The sequence below is a fragment of the Sceloporus occidentalis genome, unplaced genomic scaffold, assembly GCF_023333645.1.
Source record: "Sceloporus occidentalis isolate IW3139 unplaced genomic scaffold, rSceOcc1.0.p SCAF_1, whole genome shotgun sequence".
NCBI classification, from domain to species: Eukaryota; Metazoa; Chordata; class Lepidosauria; order Squamata; family Phrynosomatidae; genus Sceloporus; species Sceloporus occidentalis.
Window position 1 is genome coordinate 296,666,381 of NW_028316981.1, and position 25,119 is coordinate 296,691,499.

At 37.8% G+C, this 25,119-nt stretch overlaps 1 protein-coding gene across 1 annotated transcript; it reads right to left on the reverse strand.

Annotated features, from left to right (window-relative positions):
• Positions 1 to 3: 3 nt before the first annotated feature.
• Positions 4 to 24,828, reverse strand: LOC149324113 (interleukin-7 receptor subunit alpha-like). The gene is given in 8 exon segments (XM_089513331.1): positions 4 to 2,545; positions 2,800 to 2,875; positions 3,779 to 3,872; positions 4,852 to 5,014; positions 11,489 to 11,643; positions 14,140 to 14,300; positions 15,491 to 15,626; positions 24,735 to 24,828. Coding segments are annotated over 8 exon segments (1,719 nt in total). The 3' UTR covers positions 4 to 1,705.
• Between the last annotated feature and the right edge of the window lie 291 nt (positions 24,829 to 25,119).

Genomic DNA, 25,119 nt, shown 5'->3' on the forward strand with positions numbered 1-25,119 from the left:
CTTCCAGATTACTTCTGATCTAGATAGACCTTGATCTGTCAAGAGCTAAGAAACACACTGTGGTTCTACTAGCAGCATAGTTTCTTCCAATATTGCTACAATCATGGGAAAAGCAGAATGTGTCCATGACATACATTAGTTAAATCAGAGCAGCAAAAACCAGGGCCAAATTAAAAAGCAGCATGAAATAAAAATCTGATTATGCATCACTTCACACTACACTTATGAACTGGTTTACCTAGTTCGAGATTACATATCCATGGGTAGCACTGTGGATCATATAGCAAAGTATAATAACATCCAAAATCCACCAAATAGCAATTCTTTTATTGAGCCAACCAAAATGCACACAATACTTGGTGCAAGCTTTCAAGGCTCCATTGGCTTCTTCATCAGGGAAAGGTGTTAAAAATCATACAGGAGAAAGAAGGAAAATGATGATGTTAGAGTTATAGGACTACATTTTGTCAAGAAGTTGCGTTTAGTTAAGATGGTACGGAAGGATAGTCATGCGGGCAGGGGCCGCTCCTCTATTTTAGCCATGTGGGCTTTGAGAGACAAAGAGTTGTAAAGTTCAGTAAATAAAATTTTCAGAGGCAGCCTCGATCTGAAAGAAAAAAATTCTTTTTCAGTTGCTAATGGAATTTAAATAATAATAAAGGTATTGATGTTTTGTGGATTTTGGATGCTACTATACCAGTACATTTTAGAACGTTTGTGTGATCAGCAACAGTGTTGTGAACAGACAATGTTAATAAGGCCATTGTCACTACCAATACTTTCTGAATTTAATTTCTCTCTAACTTGACTTTCTACTGTCCCAATCCCAGCAATGTGTATTGTGTAGGTGTGTATGCACAGACACACACACAGGCGAACCTCAGTTAACAGAGTCTCTAAGAGTGACACTCCCTTTTACAAAGGCCATTTATGCCAGACCAGCCCCCCTTTTCTTCCTTGTCCTTCTTCAAACTGGAATTTTTTTAGCAGCATTGGCATGAGGAAGATGGTGAAGGAAGGCTGCCAAAACACAAACATTCAGAGGCAGCTTGCACCACAATATCTGCAGTAAACAATGCAATACAGACTGAGCTTGGAAAGAATAGGATCCTCCTCTACCCCTGTCCTACAGAAGCAGTGTGTACCTGCCTTTAAAAGGCAAAGTAAATCACAGCTGCCCCAAAAATCTTTTACTGAGAATGTATGAAAACAGAGAGAAGGGGACAGCAGATAAGCCCACCTTACCAGCTATACCCAATATGTTAAAAAAAAAGCATAGAACTATTAATCTGGTCACCAAACTTGAAACCTCAATAAAGGAGAATATATGTTTAAATAAAAAATATATCTCTGGATAAATTTTGGAAGAAGTTTTCTATTAGCCTTTAGAAACTTCAAAGTTTTGTTTAACTATGCAAGACTTACTTGACCTAGTTGTTTAACTTCATGCGTACTCAGCCCTCTTTATTCACGGATTCTTTATCCATGGATTCAAGCAAATATTCCAAAAAATATATACATTCCAAAACGTAGTACTTAATTTTGCCATTTTATAGAAAGGACATCATTTTTACCATGCCACTGTATTTAACAGGACTTGGACATCCACAGATTTTTGGTATCCACAGAGGTTCCTGGAACCAAACTACAGTGGATAACAAGGGCCCACTATATATTATTCATTTTGAATAAAAAGACTGATGTATCATGTTAAATTTCTCCCCTTTTCTGTGTTGTAGATACCTCCGGACCAAACTTTCTGTTTAAAAAATGCCCAATAGCAAATCAATTTGTTAACTGAGATATACATGTGGGTGTGCTTGTGGGTGTATTCTGGATAACAGTCAGTGCATCTGATTAAATTGTATATTCCATGAAAACTCATGCAATAATAAATTTGTTCATGTTGAAAGTGCCACACAGGTCTGCTGTTTAAGCGGTGGTAGGCATAGATGACTACCCTTTTAGTCATGTAGGAGGCTATGATCTGTGAAATGACTCTTCCAGAGCCCTGCCATGCCAAGTGTTGACATTGCTAGTTACCCTTGTTTTCAAAGAAGCTGGCCATTGTGACATAGGCTTCTTCTATATTCGGCACCCTACTCTTACTGTTGGTGTAAGTGTGAGGACAGGGATCTGCCTCAAATCCAGACAACGTGTCCACTGAAGAGGTAGAACAGCTGCTGACGGTATCATTATTGCTGGGTTGGCTACTGGAGCTACTCTCCTCACTCTCATGATATGGGTTGGCACTGATGAACACGTCACCAACAGTAGCTGGGTTTCTCCTGCCCAAATGCTGGTTCAGCATCTCTGCTGGCCACATTCCTTCATATGCCAGAGGCAGCTTCAGCCAGCCATGATTGATGAGAACCATGTTGTTCTTTTGTTCCAGCTCATTCCCAAGCTTCTCCAGAACAGCAGTATCCCAAGGCAGACAGGAGGGTTGAAAGCAGTCTGGTTTGGCTTTGGCTTCAATGCTGTCCACCTTATGAATGTGAACATATCCCAGGTTTTCAGGAGTGAAGAAACTTGCATCAGAATTCTGCAGGGATATATAGATATTAGTGTGATTGAAGGGCAAGATTCTTTTTCAGCCAGCTCAGAGACACTAAGGAGAAAGTCACATATGACTTTAAATGTGCAGTTCTTCCCCTGACTGCAGGTGAGTCCTTCCCAGGATGCCTACAGTTTCCATCAGAACAAACAAGCCCTTTCTTTGCAACACACATTGCAAACAAGCCCTCAACCAATGTCTTATGCAAGCTTTGCAGTAATGGGAAAAGAGAAAACACAAACCTCTGTTAGTTTTTTGCACAATTTATCCAGAGCTTTCTCATGAGTTGGAAGCGTGGGCCACACAATGGGCTTGATCCTGGCAAAGGAGATAAAGCAATAACAGTTATGAGGTACATGCCTACAATGTTACCTGTCAGTTAGCCATGATGTGTACCAGCAGCAACATAGCAACATCCTGTCCTTTGTCTAAATCCTACCCCCCAAATTAATGCAGCTGTTTCTTTTCCTTCCAAGTTCAGAGCAAGAACCAGATGGGAGGAATTACAGATGGGATTATATACCTTTATTCCAGTATGGGTTTTTTTTAATGCAGTAAGGTAACAGAAATTTAAATGCTAAATTGGAATGAATTAACGGAATTATATACAGATTATATACAGAATTACAGATGGGATTACATACCTTTATTCCACTATGTTTTTTTTTTAATGCAGTAAGGTAACTGAAATTTAAATGCCAGATTAGAATTAACAGAATTAAAAAGAATAGCTCCTTTCAACATAAATGCAATGTTACAAACACAAGTTTTAAAAACAGTAATTGTAATGCACTGGCACTTTCTCACTAACTTTCCATCCTCTGGGCTGGTAAGTACATCAGACAAGGATTTCTCAGAAACAATACCTTGACAGTGTAACTTCCCCATAAGGGAAATCATGCCAACTCCATATTTGTTGAGTTTCTGGCACATAAAAATGGGGTTAAGAATGGGGTTAAGAAGTCAGAATGGCAGCTGAAGTGGTTTACAGGACCTAGGCTGCATCCAGGACAGACTCAGGCAGCAATTCGACAGCATTTCTTTGCAATAACACCGGGTTGCCTCCCGAATTACGACTGAATTCAAGAAAGGTAAGCCGGGGTGGGGGTGGGGGTTAACCCCAAACAATAGAGTCCACAGTTAGGCCTGTTTTCTTCCATTTGTGCACAAAGCAGCATTTAATAAATACAACAAACAAACAAACAAAGTGTTTAAAATTACCTGTTTTCCCAAAATACTGGAATCAGAGAAATGAGAATGAGCAGCAGGAGGAAGCCCACAACAGATACTATAATCACGATAAAGGTATAATAGTCTAAGGAAAGAAATAATATGTATTTAAACATTTGCTTATGGATTCTAGACAAACTAGGTGTGACATGAAACATGTGTGCACTGCCGGGAGAGAGAAGTATCTTTGCACCCGGGCTTCCAATGGCCAACCTCCAGCATCTTCACCATCTTCTGCTCCACCACCAGGAGAACTTTCATCTGGAAATTTGGCTCTGTGAGTCAAGGGCCCATACAGCCCAAAATGCTCTGGGAGCAGCCCGGAGTATTCTGGCCCCAAAGCTGCCCCAACACCTTCTCATTACCTGTTCAGACATCTCTGTCACATCCCAACTGGCACAATGGCTCAGCACAAAAATTTCTGTATGTATGTTGGTACATCAAAAAGCCAGAAAACCAAGGAGGAGAATGGGAAGAAAGTTGGAGGGCCCATCATGGCATTTGGTTTAAGTTAGGATGTGGAGCACCAACGTAAGTAATCGGTGAGTAGAAAAGAAACTGAAATGCAAATTGTGCAACCAATGATCATTACCTTTAACAGAACTCAGTAGTAATAAACAATAGTTGCATGGTAATATCGGCCCGGTACAGAACACCGGTTTGCGGCGGGCTGGGGCCAAATCTAGGGTTCCGGAGTGCGCAGCATCCGCAGGCTCCAGAACCATAGAATGTATGGACAGAGCCATCTTTACGCAGCCCCGTCAATACAGGGTGCATATGCATGACGCAAGCGGTGCGTTCTTTTTGGTCCAGAGTGACGCCGCGTGATTTGAATGTTGTGGCGTCCTTCCGGAGGAAAACTGGGCGCCTCCAGCATGCCCCTTTGAGGTGGTCTGGAGAGCCTCATAGGCATCAAATCAAAAAATTCCAGTCAGGATGTGATGGACTTCAGATTAAGCTCTCTGCTAGGTTTTGATACCTATTTTGTACTTATCTATCATACATTTAGTTTATGTTTTATAATCTTGCTTTTAATTTTCATAATAAATGTAAAAATTACCCACTTATTTTATCTGGGATCTTCTGGTATTCAGACGGGCTCCATTCACTCCATGTGCCTTTGAAGTATTCTCCATTGGGTTTGGATCGCACCCTTATCTCATATGTTGCACCAGGATAAAGTTCTTTCCCCAGAAGTTTGAATGGTTTATATTGAAACTCTCTGGTCTAAAAAGGGAAATTAAAATTGCCTTTTTCAAATGTCAGGGGGGGGGGGGACACGCACATTTAGAACCAGTAAATTTTCATTCATTTTTCTATAGTTAGTTACTTGAATTTGAATTTATATCGCACTTTACTTCTGAGATGGGATTCAAGGCAACATGTAATACTTTTTTTAAAAGATTAAGTTAAAATATTTGTTTTCAAAAATTAAAAAAAGGAATGAAATAATAAAATTGCTGTAAAAATGGTTAAAATAATTAAGAAACACTCAAAACATAAGTACCAGTAAAAGACTGAAACTGGTGGAATGCGCAGTCTAGGCTACCATAAGGCTTACTTTTATTTTACCACAGAGCCACAGAATTGGAGATTTGTATGATTTAACAGCGGCACGAATACAGGAAGAAAAATTAACTATTTTAATAGTTAAGCAATATTGGATTCAAATAAAAGGGATAATAAAATTGCTAGATGAAACACAATTAAATATTGATGACCAAAATGATTTATTAGAAGAAATAATTAAAAACATTTAGAAGGGGGTAAAGGACTAATAGGAAAAATTTATAAGAATGTGTTAACAACCTAATTTAGAATGATAGAGGGATTGACAATGAACTGGGAAAAAGATTTATTGATTGATACAGAGAAAAATAAATTTTGGCTACAAGAAATTGTTAAAATTAAAAACACAAATGTAAAAGAACAACAATTGAAAATGATCAGAAAATGGTATAGGACACCACACCAATTAGCATTTACAAATGACAAATTTCAATCCACATGTTGGCATGGATGTGGAGTTAAAGGCATATATATACATATGTGGTGGGAATGCCCATTTGTACAAAAATTCTGGACAGAAGTTAAGCAACAGATAAATACAATTATAGGGACAGAAATACAATTAAGTAAAGAAAATTGCTTGACTCTCAATTTAGAGGAATTAGGATTGAATAATAATCAAAAATATGTAACAAAACAATTTCTAAAAGCTGCTCATGCAGTGATTGCTTATGGTTGGAGAACCAAATTAAATTGGAACAAGGCTTACTTATTTAATATATAAAAGAAGATATACTATTCGACTTCCTCAGGGAAAGAAGATTAAAATATATTGGGGAAAGCAATAAAGAACCATGGGAAGACAAATGGGAAATAGTAATTAAGAACGTGAAAGGTAAAATGGGGTATGAAGAAGTTAATAATATAATCAATAATATTTTCCATATCTCTGAAACTGATTGTTAATTTGATTGGATTGTACATTTCTCTGTGCTGTTTTCTTATTTGGGTGGGGGGTGAAAATTATAATATGAAACATGATTGTATACTATGAATTATACATGGTGAAATAAATTTTTTTGGGAAAAATTAAAAAAAAGAGCCACAGAAACAGATCCACCTAATTCAGCTCCACATCAAGTGCAGTCATGCCTAAATGTTGAGAAAGTTACTTTTGGGACTACAGCTCCCCAAACCACTCAAACCAGCACGTGTTCATGTTGGCTGAGGGATTCTAGGAAATGTAGTCTCTGATCGCGCTACAGGATGGCTTAGTGATAGGAGACATACTCTGCAAGAAGAAGAGGTTCAATGTCCTGCATCTCAAGATAAGACATAGACTGTTGGAAATCTGTGGAGTCAATGTTGGTAATCGGAAATACCAATCAATCAAAAGGAAATAAACAGGTGAGAAAAGGACACACTTCTAATACACAAGAGGACTTCACAAAGAAAAAAAAGGGAAAAAACAATACACAAGGAAAAAACAAAACAAAAAAGGACCTAATTAAAAGCAGGAAAGAACAGATCTACTTTAACTAGGAAAAATGCATACAATATTTTCATGGAATGTTAACGGTTTAAATTTAAGACCTAAAAGGAATAAAGTTTTCCATTATCTAAATAAACAAAAAACACAAATAATCTGTTTACAAGAAACCCATATTAGAACTAAAGATCTGAAACTTATAGACAAGAAAAAAACTAGGTCAATTATTTATGGCTTCAAGCGAAATAGAGAAGAAAAGAGGAGTGACAATATATATAAGTAACAAATTGGAAGCAAAAGAAATCTTTAAAGATAATCTAGGACACTATGTTGCTGTAGAAACAAAGATCCAGGGAGAAGTACAGTGGAACCTCACCATACGCGGGGGATCCGTTCCGGATCCTGCTGCGTATGGCGATTTCCGCCTATGCTCGAGCCCCATGGTAAACAATGGGGCTCATGCACAGCGGCGCGGAGGTGCGCGGGGCGCAATGGGTGCGCGCGCCCATTCAACTGAATGGGACGTGCCGCCCTTTCCGCCCCATGCGTGCACCGCCGCTTGAGTGCGTATGCTCAAGGCTGCGTATGGCGCGCCCGCCTATGGCGAGGTTCCACTGTACTGTTGATTATAAACTTTTATGCACCTCAAGAAAATAAATCAAACTTTTTAAAAGAACTACATACAAAAATAAAGGAATTTAAGTATGAAAGAATAGTATTATCGGGAGACTGGAATGGAGTCATTAACGTCAAGGAAGACAGATCCCAAAACCAATATAATAAAAAGCAGGGTAAACTACCTTTGTCCACACTGGAATTAATAGAAGACTTAAACTTAATGGACATGTGGAAACTGATACATAATAATAAGAGGGATTATACTTTCTATTCACATAGATATAGAACGTGGTCTAGAATAGACATGATATTAACATCCAAATTAATAAATAAAGATATAATAAAAGCTGAGATCCTCCCCATGACACTGTCAGATCACTGCCCGGTAACAATATCACTAAAACAAAAACCTAAGGAATTTATTTGGCGAATGAAAAATTATTTGTTAGCAGATGAGGAGGTAATCAAAAGAATTAGACATGAAATAAAGCTATACTTTCAGGAAAATATCAAGAAAGGAATATCAATGCGTACAATTTGGGATGCAGGTAAAGTGGTTTTTAGAGGGATATTAATACAGCATGAGGAAGAGAAAAAGAAGAATGAAAGTACAGAAAGACAAAGACCTAGCGGACCAAGTGAGAATAAAAGAACAAGAAGCAAAAAATAAACCTAAGGATAAGAGAATCTTTGCTGAATTACAACCAATAAGAAATAAAATTAACAAAAGTACAATGGAGGAGATTACAGAGAAGATTAAATATATGAAATATAATGATTTCGAAAATGCTAATAAGGTGGGGAAGTGGCTGGCCTGGAAACTAAAGAAAAACAAAGAGAAGAGACTAATATCAAAGTTGAAGAATAAGAATAACAGTATGGTAACACAACAAGATAATTTAAAAGAAATAGTTAGTGAATATTACAAAAAAACTATATAAAAGGGAAGAGATTACTCAAGAGAAAAGAGTAAATATAGGAGAATTTATAAGAGCAGAAGCAAAAATATCCATCATAGAACAGCAAGCTAAGGAACTAAACGAACCAATCTCAGCGGGAGAACTAGAATTAGCAATAAAAAGACTCAAAGATAACAAAGCTCCAGGTCCGGATGGTTTCACTGGAAAATTTTATAAGACCTTTAAAGAAGAATTAATACCACCACTCTTAGAAACCATAAAAGAAATTGATCTCGGGAAATACCCAGAGTCTTGGTGTTATTCAATTTCTACCTTAATCCCAAAAGAAAATAAAGATTCAGAACTAATTGAAAATTACCGTCCTATTTCTTTACTGAATACTGATTATAAGATTTATACATCTATATTAGCGGAACGTTTGAAGAAAGTATTATCATTCAAGATACAATCCGATCAAGCAGGATTTCTTCCAAACAGGAATCTCAAAGATAACATCAGAACAATAATAAATGTGATTGGATTTTTCCAAATTTATAAAGAAAGAAAATTAGGGATCGTGTTTGTAGATATCAAAAAAGCTTTCGATAATGTAAATTGGGACTTTATAGAGGTATTAATGGATGAATGGGGCATAAGAGGCAGATTCTCAAATTGGATTTTGAATATATATAATAAACAATTCACCAGGATTGATGTGAATGGAGATAAAACAGATCTGATGAACATTGAGAAAGGTACTCATCAGGGATGTCCCCTGTTGCCATTACTTTTCTTAATGATAATGGAAGTGTTAAATAATAAGATAAGAAAAGATGACAAATTACAAGGTTTAGAAATCTCCAAATACAAATATAAAATTTGTGTATATGCAGATGATTTAGTAATCATCTTGGAAAACCCCAAAAAATCAATTAAAAGGTTGGAAGAGGTTCTGAGCAATTTTGGTAATCTTGCAAGATTTAAGGTAAATAAAAAAAGAGTGGTATGTTAACAAAAAACCTTTCAAAGAAAGAAGAAGAAGAGCTTAATTCCCTTACAGAATTTCAATTGATAAATAAGATCAAATACTTAGGTATTATTTTGACAAAAAACAACTCTGATCTACAAAAATAATTATCAATCAGTATGGAAATCTATTAAATCTGATTTAGAGAGGTGGGGAAAACAACAAATATCTCTTCTAGGGAAAATTGCTGTGATTCAGATGAACATTCTCCCACGAATGCTATTTCTGTTTCAGAACATACCAATAATAACTAATAAGACCTCTTTCAAAGCATGGGATAGTGATATCTCTAAATTTTTGTGGAAAGGAAAGAAACCCAGGATAAAATTGAAGGTAATGCAGGATAGCAAAGGCAGAGGTGGGTTGGACTTACCTAATCTAGAGTTATATCACAATGCATGTGCGTTAACCTGGATTAAAGACTGGATCTCTCTAGAAGATGATAAAATGTTACATTTAGAAAATTGTGGTTCAAGCCTAGGATGCCATGCGTATATATGTTATGGAACTGACAAGAGAAACAAAGAATTTAAACAACACTTGATCAGGAATGCCCTATTGAATGTTTGGAATAAATATAAGAAATATTTATATAGGCGACTCCCCAGATGGACTTCCTCACAAGAGGCATTCCATAAAAAGGCAAGAAAGTTAACAACTAAGTGGTTGAGATATGATGATATCTTTAAAAAATCTGCTCAAACTGATGATTTACAATTGAAAGAGGAAATATTGGAAATGCATCCCCAAATAAATTGGTTCACGTATTGGCAAATCAGGGAGGACTGGAAAAGAGACTTAGCTAAAGATGGTATAGAACCAAATGAGACAGAATTTGATAAAATTATAAAGGGGAGTAGGGAAAAGATGATTAAAAAACTCTACCAATTTTTTTATTAAGCATGGAAATGATAGAAGAAACAGTAAAAACAAACATGATAAAATGGTCCCAAAATATTGGAAAGGAAATCCCTTTGACCAGTTGGGAAACAGTTTGGAAAAAGAACCTGTGTTTTACTACATGTAATGATCTGAAAGAAAATTATTATAAAGTGTTTTTTAGGTGGTACATGACCCCAACTAGACTTGCAAAAATAGGTAAACATAATAATTCAAACTGTTGGAAGTGTAAACAGAAGGGTGGTTCTTTGTACCATGTTTGGTGGCAGTGCAACAGTGTTAAAAAGTTCTGGAAACACATACATAAAAATATAACGCTCACACTAAAAAAGAATATAGCATTGAATCCCAAATTATTTTTGCTAAATATAACAGATGCAATATCAGATAATTTAGTGCAAGACGAGTTGAGCGTCTTACTGTATATGATAACAACTGCTAGAGTGTTGTATGCCAAATACTGGAGATCCCCAACTATTCCAACATCAGAGGAATGGAGTGTGAAATTAATCGAATTAGCTATATTAGATAGGATTTCTATGTCAAGAAAATGAAATCCGTACAGGAATATGATGAAAAGTGGAAAAGGGGTTTTGAAATATGGGGAAATGAGAGTTAGATATAAAGTGTTACATAATGGAGATTGCAAGACTGTATGTTTGTTTGTTTTTCTTAATTTGATTTGGGTTTAAATACTGTTATGTAAATACAACTGAAATAAACATTAAAAACAGAACAAAACAAAAACTACAAAAAAAATGTTGGTCATCGCAAACCATAGTAAGCTTGATGGTTTGATCAGACATAAGGCAACTTCCTACACTGTGGTATTAATAACGTACATGAGCACATGCCAAAACCCAGCCAGCATTAGCTTTCCCGTGGCGTTTGTACTGCTGGCATGAGAGCTAACCATACAGTTTTCCTAACTTATGTGTTTCCTGTTTAGAAATGTCACTAGGATGGTATGAGACTGGACCACATGGAGGAGCTCTCACACTGTAACAGTAACATGGAAATTCTTCCACAAGCGAGAATGGCTTATCAGTGGGAATTGCCATGCTGTGTGCTGAAATTCATATGAAAGGCTAAGTTAGGATGCCTAATTTAAATTCTATTCATTTCAGTTGGATTCAAATGCACCAAAGTCTTGGGGCTACAACTCACAGTTATCAACTGACTTTAAACTATGCACATTCAGATTTAAAGAGTGGAGAGATCATGCTCAGTTATACTCAATATTAGACATTCATACTCACAGTCCAGTTTGAGTTTTCCTGCCGGTAGGCCAATTCATGTGTTAAATGGCGATCAAGCAATGACCTTGGTCCATGCAAAGTTGAGAAGTCAACAAGGTATTCATTGGCCTTTTCCTGGAAAGTGCTTTTTAAATCAAATGGTGCTTCAGGTTTAACTGGAAATGACAACATAAAAAGAAATCCAATCAGCATCATAATAGCAATGCACTGTCCCCTTAGATATGTTAAAGTGGAGGAACTGGATTCTATAGATTTCCTTGAAATGTAGCTGTATCGATTGGGAGCAGGTCTGAGACATTTTCTGCAAACGCCTCTGTGTCATCCTAGGATTAGATAGGCAGGATGATAAGGTTAAGTGAGGATTTCATTTCATCTCATTAAAAAAATAATTTACCAAATTAATGGTAATATTTATCAAAAATATGGTGTTATTGAGCACAAAATTAGTAAAAGAAGTGTGAATGTGTGTAGAATTTGGAAGATATTGCCTGCATTTTGCTGTTTTTGTTCTTAGTTCAGATGGTATGGAGGGCTATCATTTTCAGGCTGGCACCTCCTTCTTCTGGCCATGTGGCAACTGGAAGATCCTCAAAGTTCAGGAAATTTAACATCCATTTGCAACACAAAAAGATAGTTACTTTGCAATCCAGTATGACATACTGCAGTCACAACATTGCGAGTTCGATCCTAGGGGGCTCCGGGTTGATTCAGCCTTCCATCCTTTCATAGGTTAGATAAAATTAGTACCCAGCTTGTTGGGAGCAATTGGCTTACATGTTGTAAACCACTTGGTTAATGCTTAGTTCACTATGAAGCAGTATAGAAATGTAAATGCTATTGCTATTGCTATCAGATACCGCTTGTTCCTTCAACTACTGTATTTTTGGCCTTCTGCATTCTATTGTAGTGTAAGAGCAGGACAGGCATATCCTTTGAGGCATGTTACATTTACTTCTGCAAGCTGATTCCATTCCAAGGTTTGGATCATCACCATAATGTCCTCCTGGCATGACCACTCCTATCACCAGTGTGAGAGAGTTGCCTCAGGTGGAACATGATGTTTGATAGGGAATGGGCATCACCACCACCATGAGCATTCCTCTCTATTGGGGGGCAGAGCTGTCTATTACATGTGTCCTAAATAATAATAATAATAATAATAATAATAATAATAATAATAATAGATTTATTTCTAGCCCGCCCTATCATGGAGAATCTGGGCAAGTTACAACAGTAAAATACATCAAGGTTACAATAAAATCCAAAATAGAAAAGAAAAACCAATCCCTATGCCCACCCCCCAATCCCGTGCTAAAACAGGATTAAACAATCATAATATAAAAAGAGTAGAACAATAAAAACATTCGATTAAAATTTGGAGAGAAATAGGCAGATGATGAGGCATTTTCGTAGTCGTGATCATGTTCATGTGAAGTTTGTATCCAGATCTCTATATCCATATCTCTATATCTCAATATCTGGGGAGGGGTTGGGTTGGAAAGGCCTGCTGGAAGAGATCTGTCTTGAGTGCTTTCTTAAAAGCTGTCAGAGTGGAAATGTGGTGGATCTCCTCCAGCAGGTCTTTCCATAGCTTTGGAGTAGCAGCAGAAAAGGTCCTCGTGGAAATTGAAGTCAGCCTAGATCTTTTTGGCTGTAATAAATTCTTCCCAGAGGATCTTAGTGTGCGGAATGGACAGTAGGGAAGAAGGCGTTCCTTTAAGTATTCTGGACCAAGCCATATAGGGCCCAACACCTTGAACCATGGCCGGACACTAATTGGCAGCCAGTGGAGAGACTTCAAGACCAGTGTTATATGATCATTTCTAGAAGTCCCCATGATCAATCTGGCTGCCATGTTGTATACCAGCTGAAGTTTCCAAACTTGGTTCAAAAGTAGCCCCGTGTAGAGCGTATTACAGAAGTCCAATCAAGAGGTTACCAGTGCATGTAGTCCTGCCTTATGGTCTCTCAGCTCACCTGCTGCCCTTGGGTGTTATACAAGAGGTTGTCTTTTATCTGGGGAGGGGGTTGGGAAGGGATCATTTAGTATTTTATTGTAATGTATTTGTACTGTTGTAACCTGCCCAGATTCCTAATGATTGGGCAGGCTATAAATAAATTTATTATTATTATTATTATTATTATTATTATTATTATTATCATCTCTTGTATTGAAGTAACATTTACTCACTAGTCTGGTCAGCTTCTGTAGGGAGAATGTGGGGAGAGACCCAAATGTCGGGTCAACCCTGCATTCTGAATGAATATTTTTCTATTTTCTCATAAATTGCCCATGAATCTCTTGGGTGTGTAGTTGTGCCTACTAGGCAGTAATGAAATGGCCCAACACCCTTATTTTTCAATAGCACAGTAGGCCCTTGTTATACGCTGAGGTTTGGTTCCAGGACCCCCTGTGGATAACAAAATCCGTGGATGCGCAAGTCCCATTAAATATAAAGGAAAAGGAAAATGGTGTCTGTAATATAAAATGGAAAATCAAGCTTTGCTATTTGGAATTTATACTTTTTTGGAATATTTTCAAGCTGGGGATGCTTGAATTCATGGATAAAAAAATCCAAGGATAAGGAGGGCCAACTGTACAAAAATGTATACAATTCTGAGCAATGGACACACAACATGATAGAGCTTACTGATGTGAATTGCTGTCACGTTCTTGCAGTGCTGGCATCTCTGATTCATTATTATCATTGTCAAGCAAATGTGGATGGGATGCAACATTTCATATGGCCACATAAAGCAACTACCGACTAACTGACTCTCCATTTTGCATACCTGGGGTGACTTTGTATACCTGTGGATGGAATTTCAAAATGAGTATTTAGCCCTGAAAAAAAAATGATAAACTTTTAAAGATGAGATAATCTGAGTTCATTGTGACCTTGTTCTTAACAGGTTTTCTCAGAAAGAAATCCTACTTATTTTAATTTAATTTAGTAAGCACGTTTTGGATTGCACCTTCAAATTTTTGTTCCATAAGTGTAAACATATGTTTCTTAATTGTTCTGTTTATACAAATCAGAGTGAGGAAGTGAGGAACTGAAATTGTGTTTATTATTTATTACTTTCTATTCTTACTGGCTTACAAAGAGCTCTGAATCATTATGCTTGATCTGTCTACTCATTCTCATTGCATTTATAAAGATATGTGCATAATCAACAGCACAAATATTTGTTTTGCTCTTGCCATACTGGCACCTTTAAATGTGTCCTATCTCACTCACCAGCATCAAATTGGCTGGAAATTAGCGTTTGTTTGTCAAAGATCTCTGTGTTCTGCCACAAACATGTGGTCATATGTTTCATTTGATGACTTTGTCCTGTATTTGCACATTTCAGGATCATGGAGTATCTGCTAATAACTACTATTAAACAGGTAATAATAATAGGTATCTGCAAATATTGAGAAAGCCAGCATGGCTTTAGTGATTTGAACATTGGACTACTACTCTAGAGTAGTAGAGTAGGGTTCGATTTTGTTTCATTCCCTAAATTTCTAGCATTCTACAAACTTAAAACTTCAGTTGAACATTTAGAAATAAAGTTTAGGCATTCAAAGTAAAAGGAGCAGGCAATGTTACTGATGGAACATGGGCACAGCAAATATAAGAGTCCTATAATAGAATCAAAGAGTTGGAAGAGACCCCAAGGGCCATCCAGTCCAATCCCCTTCCATGCAGGAAATCACAATCAAAGCATCTCCAACTGACGTGAATTATTTTTGCTGTCTTGCTCTCCTCAACTCTAGAAATTTTGGGACTAAAGGAAAATTCATCTAGGGGAGCAGAGAATTCTTATTTAAGGAGTTAATGCTCTCATTTTACTTCCTCTGGTGGCTACATCCCAAATTATCTAGTGTTCTCAGAAAACACAGGGATTATATTTCCTGTTGTTCCTTGTAAGCATCAAAGATCATTTACCTTTACTGAAATATGCCTATAGAAAACAACTATATTTTAATGTAGTTGGGAGGTTCTGTCTTACATAGTAAAGCTAATGCCAGCCTCGTTCAAGAACAACTCAGTCAGTGTGGCATTGCAAATCAAGTAATTCTCTGGGAATACTGGCATTCGTGTGATACATTCAAAGCTGGCATCCAGTTCAGCATCTGTGCAGGTATCTGAGGAGAAAGGATCATAAAATTAATGCTTCAGTTTGAAATGCAGACAGGCATATTAAGAATACTCAGCAGGGGATATATTGTAGTAATACTGCATAGTATGAACATGACGTTCCAATCCCTCTTCCTTCTGCCAGAATTCCAGAATCCAAAATCCAAAATATTTAAAAAAATCCAAAATTGTCTATATGGATGAAATAGTGACACTTTTGTTTTCAAACTGTATTTCATGCACACATTATTAAAACTATTATGTATAAAATTACATTCAGGTTATGTGTATAAGGTGTATTTGTTGTTGCTGTGTGCCTTCAAGTCATTTTTTATTTGTGGCAAACCTATCATGGGGTTTTCTTGGCACGATTTGTTCAGAGGAGATTTGCCATTGCCTTCCTCTGAGGCTGAGAGTATGTGATTTGCCCCAGGGTCACCCAGTGGGTTTCATGGCGGAGTGAGGAATCAACACTCAAACCACTACACCACACTGGCTCCATATGAAACATAAATTAATTTCATGTTTAGACTTGGGTACAATCTCCAAGTTATCTCTTTATGTATATGCAAATATTCCAAAATCCAACAAAATGCAAAATTCAAAACACCATGGGATAAGGGAGACTCAACCTGTATTTATTTCCCACTCCTTAAGATCTCTTAAAATAAAATCAGCTTGACCAATTTAAATATAAGACAATAAAAGAAATTAAAGCAATAACAAATAACTTAAACATTCTAACAACATGCTGAACAACTGAATAATTTTAAAAGTTAAGTAAAAAGAATAGCAAACATGTATATATGCAAGTTGATGACACCATTTGCCCTCAAAGATTTTTATAAAAGGCCAAGTTTTATCTTGGCACCAGAACACAGCCAACATGGGCTTCCAGAAGAATGGTGTTCTACAACCAGGGTGCTCCCATGTCCTCACACAGTACAGTCAGCCCTTCATATCCATAGGGGTTCTATTTCAGATCCCCCCTCAGAGATGTCAAAAACATCTGATCTCAATTCCCATTCATCCCAATAGGACTCCAATCTGCAGATGGCAAGCCCACGGTTGAGAAGGGCCAACTGTATACTACTCCCACTGATGGAACATAGAGGAGGACCCCCTCCAGCACATCTCAATTCTTGGGCAGGTATATAGAGAACTGTTCTCACAAATATTGAAGACTTCAAACCATGCAGAGTTTTCAGAGTCATTAGGAGCACCTTGAATCCAGACCAGAAACTTATTGGTAGCTGTTTCAGTCAGCAGTTTTGCATTAAATGCAGCTTCTGAGTCATCTTTCTGGGCAGCCTACACAGATTGCTTTCCAGTAATCTAACTGGGAGATTGCAACCGTGTAAACCACTATGGTGAAGTTATCCCATTCTAGTTGGTAACTTGTAGACTAGCCAAAGCTGGTCCCAAGCACGCCAAGACACAAGAGCCCACTTGGATCTCCAGTGAAAAAGATGGATCTATGTGTATCCCCAAGCTGTGCACCTGCTCCTTCAAGGAAGCCCAGGCTCATCCAATTCTAGCTTGGGGGGTGTGTGTCAATTTATTTATTGAAAGTAAGTATTATTCCAACATATTCTAGTCATGTAAGCCACCTTGACTGCTGCGGCAGAAAGGCGGGGTGTAAGAATAAAGTTTATTTATTTATTATTATTAGTTGCATACTCATTTCCTGGTCCCAGGAACCACCAATCCACAGTGCCTCATGTAATCTGGATTTAGCTCAGTTCATTGGCCCTCATCTAAACTGTTACAGCATCCAGGCACTGGTTCAGCACACACACAGCTCCAGCTGATTCCAGTAAAGAGAAGAAGAAGGGATAAGTGTATTGATGAAACCCAGTTATCAAATATCTAATGACCAGACAGGTGACTTGAGTAATCACAGGAAAGTTTTATTCTTCTATTCCTTTTTTTAAAAAGCTTTTGTTCTATTCCTTTTTGTTTTTAAGGATTTGTCCTTTTTTAATTTTTATTTATTTGAATTATATTCAGTTTTGTGTGGTTTTTTATGACTTGGCTTTTAATTGTACCCTCTTTGCTGCTCCTTGTAACATCCAGGTTTTCTTTCTAAATGCCATTCAAATTGTCAAGCATTTTAAACTGCTTTCACCATCTTGCATGAAATCTACCAAATTTCCAGTTTGTTGTTGCTATTTGCTGCCAAGCTGACTTCAATTTAAGGTGACTCTATCAGTTGAAGACCTTCACAAGTTCTGGTCATCATTCCAGTTTAGGCCTTGCAAATTCAGGGCCAAGGCTTCCTTGACTGAATTACTCAATCTATAGTGTGGTGTCTCTCTTTTCCTACTGCCTTCCAAGACTGGACATAAGCCAATGCTTGGGAAACATTTATTTTAAGACTATACTTCCTATCATTCCCAGCTAGTCTAGCTATGAAAACATTCTTCTTCTGTTCTACTAGAAGTTCTTGAGAACTTAAGGCTTTCTATGGCTTTGTACTCTTCCTTCTCCCCCTAGAATAATAGAATCTGAGTTTAAAGACACTCCACGAGCCCTCCACTCCATCCCTGCCATGCAGGAACTCACAATCAAAGCATCCCTGACAGATGGCCATCCAGCCTCTACTTAAAGACCTCTGAAGAAGGAGATCCCACCCCTATCTGAGGGAGTGTGTTCCACTGTTGAACAGCCCTTACTGTCAGGAAGTTCCTCCTAATGTTGAGTTGGAATCTCTTTTCCTGTAGTTTGCATCCATTGCTCTTGGTTCTGTTCTCTGGAGCAGCAGAAAACAAGCTTGCTCCATCTTCAGATTTTCCAGGCTAAACATACCCAGCTCCCTGACGGACAATGTCTTCAAGGAGAATATAAGGAACTTATCCCATGGCTTACTAAATTGATTTACCTCTATCTGACTTAAAGCTAATTCAGGCAGCATCTTGAGTTATCAGAAGGTTTTTGCCACTGAATTTGCTGCCTGAATGCAGTCCGGATGCATCCCCACTTCAAGGAGCATGTCAGCTGCAATTTTCTTATGCTGGAAAACTCCTGGATCCTAAAAGAGCTGTAATGAGGGCTCTTGGAAGTGGTGATGCATCCAGGTTGTATTTGGCATCAAAACCCTGATAACATCAGGATGCCACTCGAATTAATCTTTAGGCCGTATAGAGGTAAATCGATTTAGTAAGCCATGGGAAAAGCTCCTAAGATAATATCACCCCATCAGTGAAATCAGGAACTTTAATAAGTCTGCATTCCCAGTTGCAGGGAGCTCTATCAACTGTGTCAGACTAAGAATCTGTAGAAGACTATGGAATTTCCATTTTACTTAAGCATGGTTTATACATTCAAAACAGGTAAGAGGTTTCTCTTTGACTGCTTGCTCTCTTGTTGTGACCTTTCAATGAACTGCACCTAACTTCACCTTATCCATTTCCTTCCTGCAAAACATTGCTTTGACTGTATTTCTGACTGGCCTTATCCCTATTTCTGACTGCCCAGACAAACCCATGTACAGACAAGCCTCTAAGTTATATCCTCCCCCCAATAGTTTCCCCCTTCACAGCACTCCATGAACTGGTTCTCCACAGGCTCTTGCTTCACAACAAACAAAGCACTGTCCCCAAAACACTGGGGATGGGAGACTTGTAGCCATCTAGATGTTGTTAGACATCTTAGCAGCAATAGTGATCCAGTTGTAAGGGATTATGGGAATTGCAGCTCACCGACAAGAAGATGGCTACAAGTCACCTGCACTTGACTGGTTTGCTTATTATGCCACTGTACAATCACACTAGCCATGCACAATGCATTGCTTTCATTAAGAAACATATCCCCATGCTAGTTATGTATGTAAGTAGTGTATAAAAAAAAGGTATAACTGAACCAGAGTCTATTTGTTTCTTAAATAGGCATAAGGCATATAGATTTGCTGAAATAAGTCATAATTTTTGCATGGATTTTACTAAACTAAATCATCCCCTAAGCATATTTTCAGGTAAGATACTTAAGATGTAAAATGGCAGTATTTCTCACAGAGAAACTACACGGTTCAACCATACTAGAAAAAAGAGAGAACATTTGCATCTGCAAATGCAATACCTTGACATTGTATGGCCTTAATTTTGTAACCTGCCCGGATTCCTAGTGATTGGATGGGCTATAAATTATTGTTGTTGTTGTTGTTGTTATATTAATTTAGAGGACAACAGGACACTTGCCTCCAGCACCTTGCCTCTGAGGTCTGTGCTTGCATCCTCTAAGTTCTATAAATAACACTGAATGATTTTTATTGTTCCCATTCCAACAGACAGCATCAAGGAAGACAGAAACTGAAACAAGATCTGTTTCAATTTTATATTACCCTCCAGGAGACATGAATCACTAGAAAAGACAATAATGCTAGGAAAGGTAGAAGGTAGTAGAAAGAGAAAGGCAGCATGCCAGATGGATAGACTCAATCAAAGCGGTCACAGGCCTGGATTTACAGGACCTATGCAGAGCAGTGGAGGACTGGGGGTCTTGGAGATGTCTCATACACAGGGTTGCCATGAGTTGGGGTTGACTAGGGGGTAGTTAACAACAAACAACAAACCTTCAGGGATCTATAGTATGCCTGAAAACAGTGCTGCTCAGTTGCTGTGTTCAGCTATGGTCTCTTTCTGTGTATGTGTGCATATGCAATTTATAAATATAATATTGTGGGCTGAGATGCTATTTTGTTATGTAATTACAGCCAACACTTCACATTTATGACTTTCACTTTTGCAGATTTGATTATTCACAAATTTGTTTAATGTATTCTTTCTAGGAACCTCTAGGTCATCAATGGCCAATGTCCTCCAGAAGTTGTGCTGTAGGACCTAGGGATTTCCATAAAGAACACTTCTCTAGGCATTTGTAGGTCCTCCAGCACAATGCTATCATCAACATCTAGTGGATGTTGACTCTAGAGTTGTGCTAGAAGAACTAGAGATTCCTAGAGAGGTATTCTCTCAGGTAAAATAATAGTGATTTTTTTTAATTTGATGTTTTTCCACTTTCCAGAGGTCCTGCGGCCCTAACTCCAGTGAATGTGGCGGACCCACTGTACAGTGACAGAGATCCATTATTGTAGTTATGACTGACAATGCCACCCCAACCTACAATTGCACCCTGACAGAGCCCCAATTGAAGTATTTTTGAGTCAATGCAGGGCAATGACATCAACAGGGTATTCCCAGTCATGAGGTTTCTTGAGAACAGGCAGCCGGAAAGACCCCTCAGGGTCTTGCCACAACTACTTGTCCCAAGGCACCTGGCTACTAGAAGTGTGCTGTGATGTTGCTTCTCAGTGCTCCAATTTCCAGTGCCTCAGAAACATTTTGGTCAGGACACTTCCAAGATCCAAAGGTAGGTTTTGAAAGGTCATGTTTGTTTGTTCATGACCAGAAACACTGAGTCCACTGAAATTAAGATATTGTGAGACCAGGATGCCAGACAGAACTTATGTTATAATTAGTATATATTATAATATTTTAATACTCTATATACTTGACTATAAGCCAACCTTATGTACAAGTTGAGGGCAGGTTTTGGGACAAAAATTATGGATTTTGATACGACCCATGGATAAGTCGAGGGTAAAACTCAGGGGCATCTAACAAAGGATGTAAAGGATGAAGCAATGTCAAAGAACTTACAAAATCCCAGCAGGCATAACTGTTTGTGCTCATACTAAAGGCTGGATGGATGAGAAAATAGAAGGGATTCAGTGATTCCATGGCAGATGACACTCTTGCCTTTCACCAGGGGATGGTTCCTTTTTTAAATGAGAGTTAAAGTACAGTACCTACATTGACCCATGAATAAGTCGACTCAGGTTTTTACAGCAATAGCTATATTAGTTATCAAGATGTAATATTATATTATTGATATATTAATTATTTTATTCTATTCTATGCTTTATTTCTTTAGTATTTCTCATAATGTTTCTAACCAATTCTCTGTTGTGAGATATCAGGGCAGCATACAACTGAAACAATACAGACAGGTTAAAACGATTCCAGGCAAAAACAACAGAATAATCCAAATAAGACAAAAGGAATATTTTTAAAAAAAATTATCAAGTTAAAACAGAGAAAAAAGCTAAAACAGTTAAAACCCTTTGCATGTACACTTTAAAAAAGTAATAAGATGAGACTCCCCAAAGGTTTTCATAAAAAGCTGGATTTTAGCCTGGTGCTTGAAAAAGACTAATGTTGGTGCCAGCCTGGCCTCTGAAGGGGGCATTGCATTAACAGTAAAGATTGTTGTAGAAATAGAAATGGACCAATTTATCTTTCCAAGTTCAGAGTGGTTAACTGTAAGAAGTCTAGGTTTGGATACCTGCTATTCAGCCATGTTGACAATGAATTGAAGTTGCCAGTTGCCAGTTTACATAGTCTGAATGAATACTGAGCCGTTATGGATGCCCTGGTGGCGCAGTGGGTAAATGCCTGTACTGCAGCCATAAACTCAAAACCACAAGGTTGCGAGTTCAAGACCAGCAAAAGGGCCCAAGCTCGACTCAGGCTTGAATCCTTCCGAGGTTGCTAAAATGAGTACCCAGACTGTTGGGGGCAAATTAGCTTACTTGCTAATTAGCTTACTTGATGTTCACCGCTATGATCTTTGGAATAGCGTATATAAATAAAACAAATTATTATTAATTGTTATTATAATTCTTGGTTATGGATCCACAACTGCAATACAGAATGCCAGCCCTCCATTTTAAGCTACAATCCACCGCTGTTGTTACGCGTCATCACATTTAAGATACTATCACACAAAAAGAGCTTTGGGATTTCTTTAGCAACATATCATGGATGCAAGATCCAGGATGAAAATGGCAGTGTTCTTTGTTTAATGGAAGTCCTCTGTTGGGAGGATTGCCAGTGGACAATTCTATAGTTGAAGATATATTTTATCAGAAATGGTACCTAATCTAAGTCCAGTTTAATGATGGAGAAATAAAAGAGAAGAGCAGTTGCTGCCCATCAAGGAGCAGCACCTATAGAACATAAGAAACTGGGAACATTACCATTAGCAAAAGAGAGAAAGAGAGATGTATAAATAAAAAACTCATCCAAATGCAGTAAATATTGTGCTTTGAAAAGGCTTCTTTTAAATTGCAAGGTATATTAGAACAATATGTTCCCTTTTCTGCTCCTCCTTTGTTTGTTTTAATTAATTTTAGAGTTAGGTGCATCAGTGAAATAGTGTTTTTGCACTGTCTGGTTTTATACCTTTAGGGGGGGCATAGTGCAGACATAATAATGAAATGAGTGGATGTAGAGGCAACAACAACCTGAAAAACCTGTCAAAATCCAAGGAGCTATTTCACAAGAACTCATGCTTCTTGTCAAAGGACATAATCTTGTTAAAGGTCATAACTGTAACCTCCCTGAAAGACTGTGCTTGCATATTGGGGTGTTTCTGGATCTGCCACTCCAAATGGCAGCTCAGATAGACACGATGGCCAGGAGAGCTTACTATAAACTTTGACTGGTACGCCAGCTGCGCCCCAGATGGAGAACCTAAAGATGGTAGTTCATGCACTGGTGCTGAATATGCTGTCTGAATTTAAGACAGCACTGGAGACCACTCTGTTCCGGCAGGCTTATCTAGTTGATTTTTAAATGGTAAATTTTAAATTATCAATTTTAAATGTGGATCATTTTAATGTATGTATATATTATTTGCCATTTTAAATTGATGTCTATTCTAACTGATGTCTTTTAATTGATGTTGTTTATCTGTTGTTGTTGTTCCCCACCTCGACCTATGAGGAGGGGCAAGTAAGAAACAACAACTACAACAACAACAATTTGGATCAATTTGGAAGAATCCAAAATTGGACTACCTTATTCCACAAAGCATCAGAATGTGTTTTGGCCAACAAATATTTGCATGGCTGCCTTCAGGGGCTGTTAAACAAAAGGACAGGAGAGCAGCTGGACAGCAGATATTCAGCAGCAGGCCCATAGGTTGTCTGGTAACAGTTTTCTCCAACCATGCATTCATGTCAGGTGTGCAGCAAATCTGCTCCAGATTTGATGATAAGACTCAGCACCTTGAATAGCACCTTTAAAGACTGGACTTAACCCTAGAGTAGACTCACCACTCTCCTGGCACGGAAGATATCAATGACTGTGCTCTCTCACTATAATGTATTGCATTGTGTTATAAAATATTGCATTGTATTCTATAAACATATTGTATTTTTTTCTGCTAGGAGTAAGCAACTGTGTTAGTTTCATTTTCTCTCATGTTCTACTTGTTTAAGTTCTCTCAAGTTCTTTCCATTCCAAATGCAAATGATGAAAACTTATTTTAAAAACCCAATCTGAGTCAAAATTCTGTCCCATCTACACCAGTCAAATCCAAGTACAACTGTTTAGATATAGGTACAACCTTTTCTGTTATGGAGAAGGTCATGTTCTGTCTGCTTGCCATACAGATGCTCAAGATGTAAAGTACTTAGGGGGGAAATACAAACAGAGGAGCCATAATTTAGCATTAACACTACCGAATACTAAGGGATTCAAAGCCAAGTTTTAAGAAGTTAAATATTAAAAATGTCTTTGCTTTTGGACAGATCTGTCAGTTTCACTTTCTGCCATACTGCAAATTTAGAAGCTCCAGTTTCTTTCCAGCATAAATCTGAAGAGATGTGCAAGTTTTGTAAAGTGATATTAAAAAAACAAAGAGAGACAAAATTCTCACCCGTCCTTAACTATAAGAACAATTTTCAAGTTTGCAGCCATAATTATACATCATTGCAGGCAGTTTTCATACAGATGTATGTCATCTTTTGAGGCTATATAAAGGCTTATCCACATTGTTTTCAGAGTGCATAGCCTCTTCACCATCCCGCCTTGGATGAGTTTTCTGAAATGTGCCGCACATTTTAAGAAATACAGGCCCTTTGAGAAATATCTTTCTGTTGGATTTGTTTACTCTGTAAACAGTCTGTTTACTCCTCCAACAGTTCTCCTTGGCGAAAGTTGAGCCCTTTAATGAGAACCTGGGTAATATCCTTACACAATTTGCACTGCAAGTCTATGAATCTCATAATACTGTACTTCAGAATTTTTAGAGAAAAACATGAAATGACTCACCGTAGTCGGTCGATGCTTCAAATTCATTTTCCTCTGAAATGACAGGAAGAAGAATCAAGAAGTAAGTATACAGCATCTGTCTTGTAATGCTCATCCTGAGTTCACATTCTTTCTATTCTCCATGTGAAAAGCAGAGAAAGAGCAACTAGGCTCACTGTTTATATCCTCACTCAGCAGAGAGCCCTGAGATAAGGTAACCACAGGCAAGGGGAAGAAGCATAAACATGCAGACAAGTGGGCACATCTTGAAACAGGAAGCCCAGGAGAATGTGCTTGCAAAGGAAGGTATGAACCGAAGAAAAAACAGGCTATTGCATCCATTTGCAGATGCCTAGCCTAATTCCAAACCAGAATCAGTCCCAAGAGGTACCACTTGCGAAGTGGA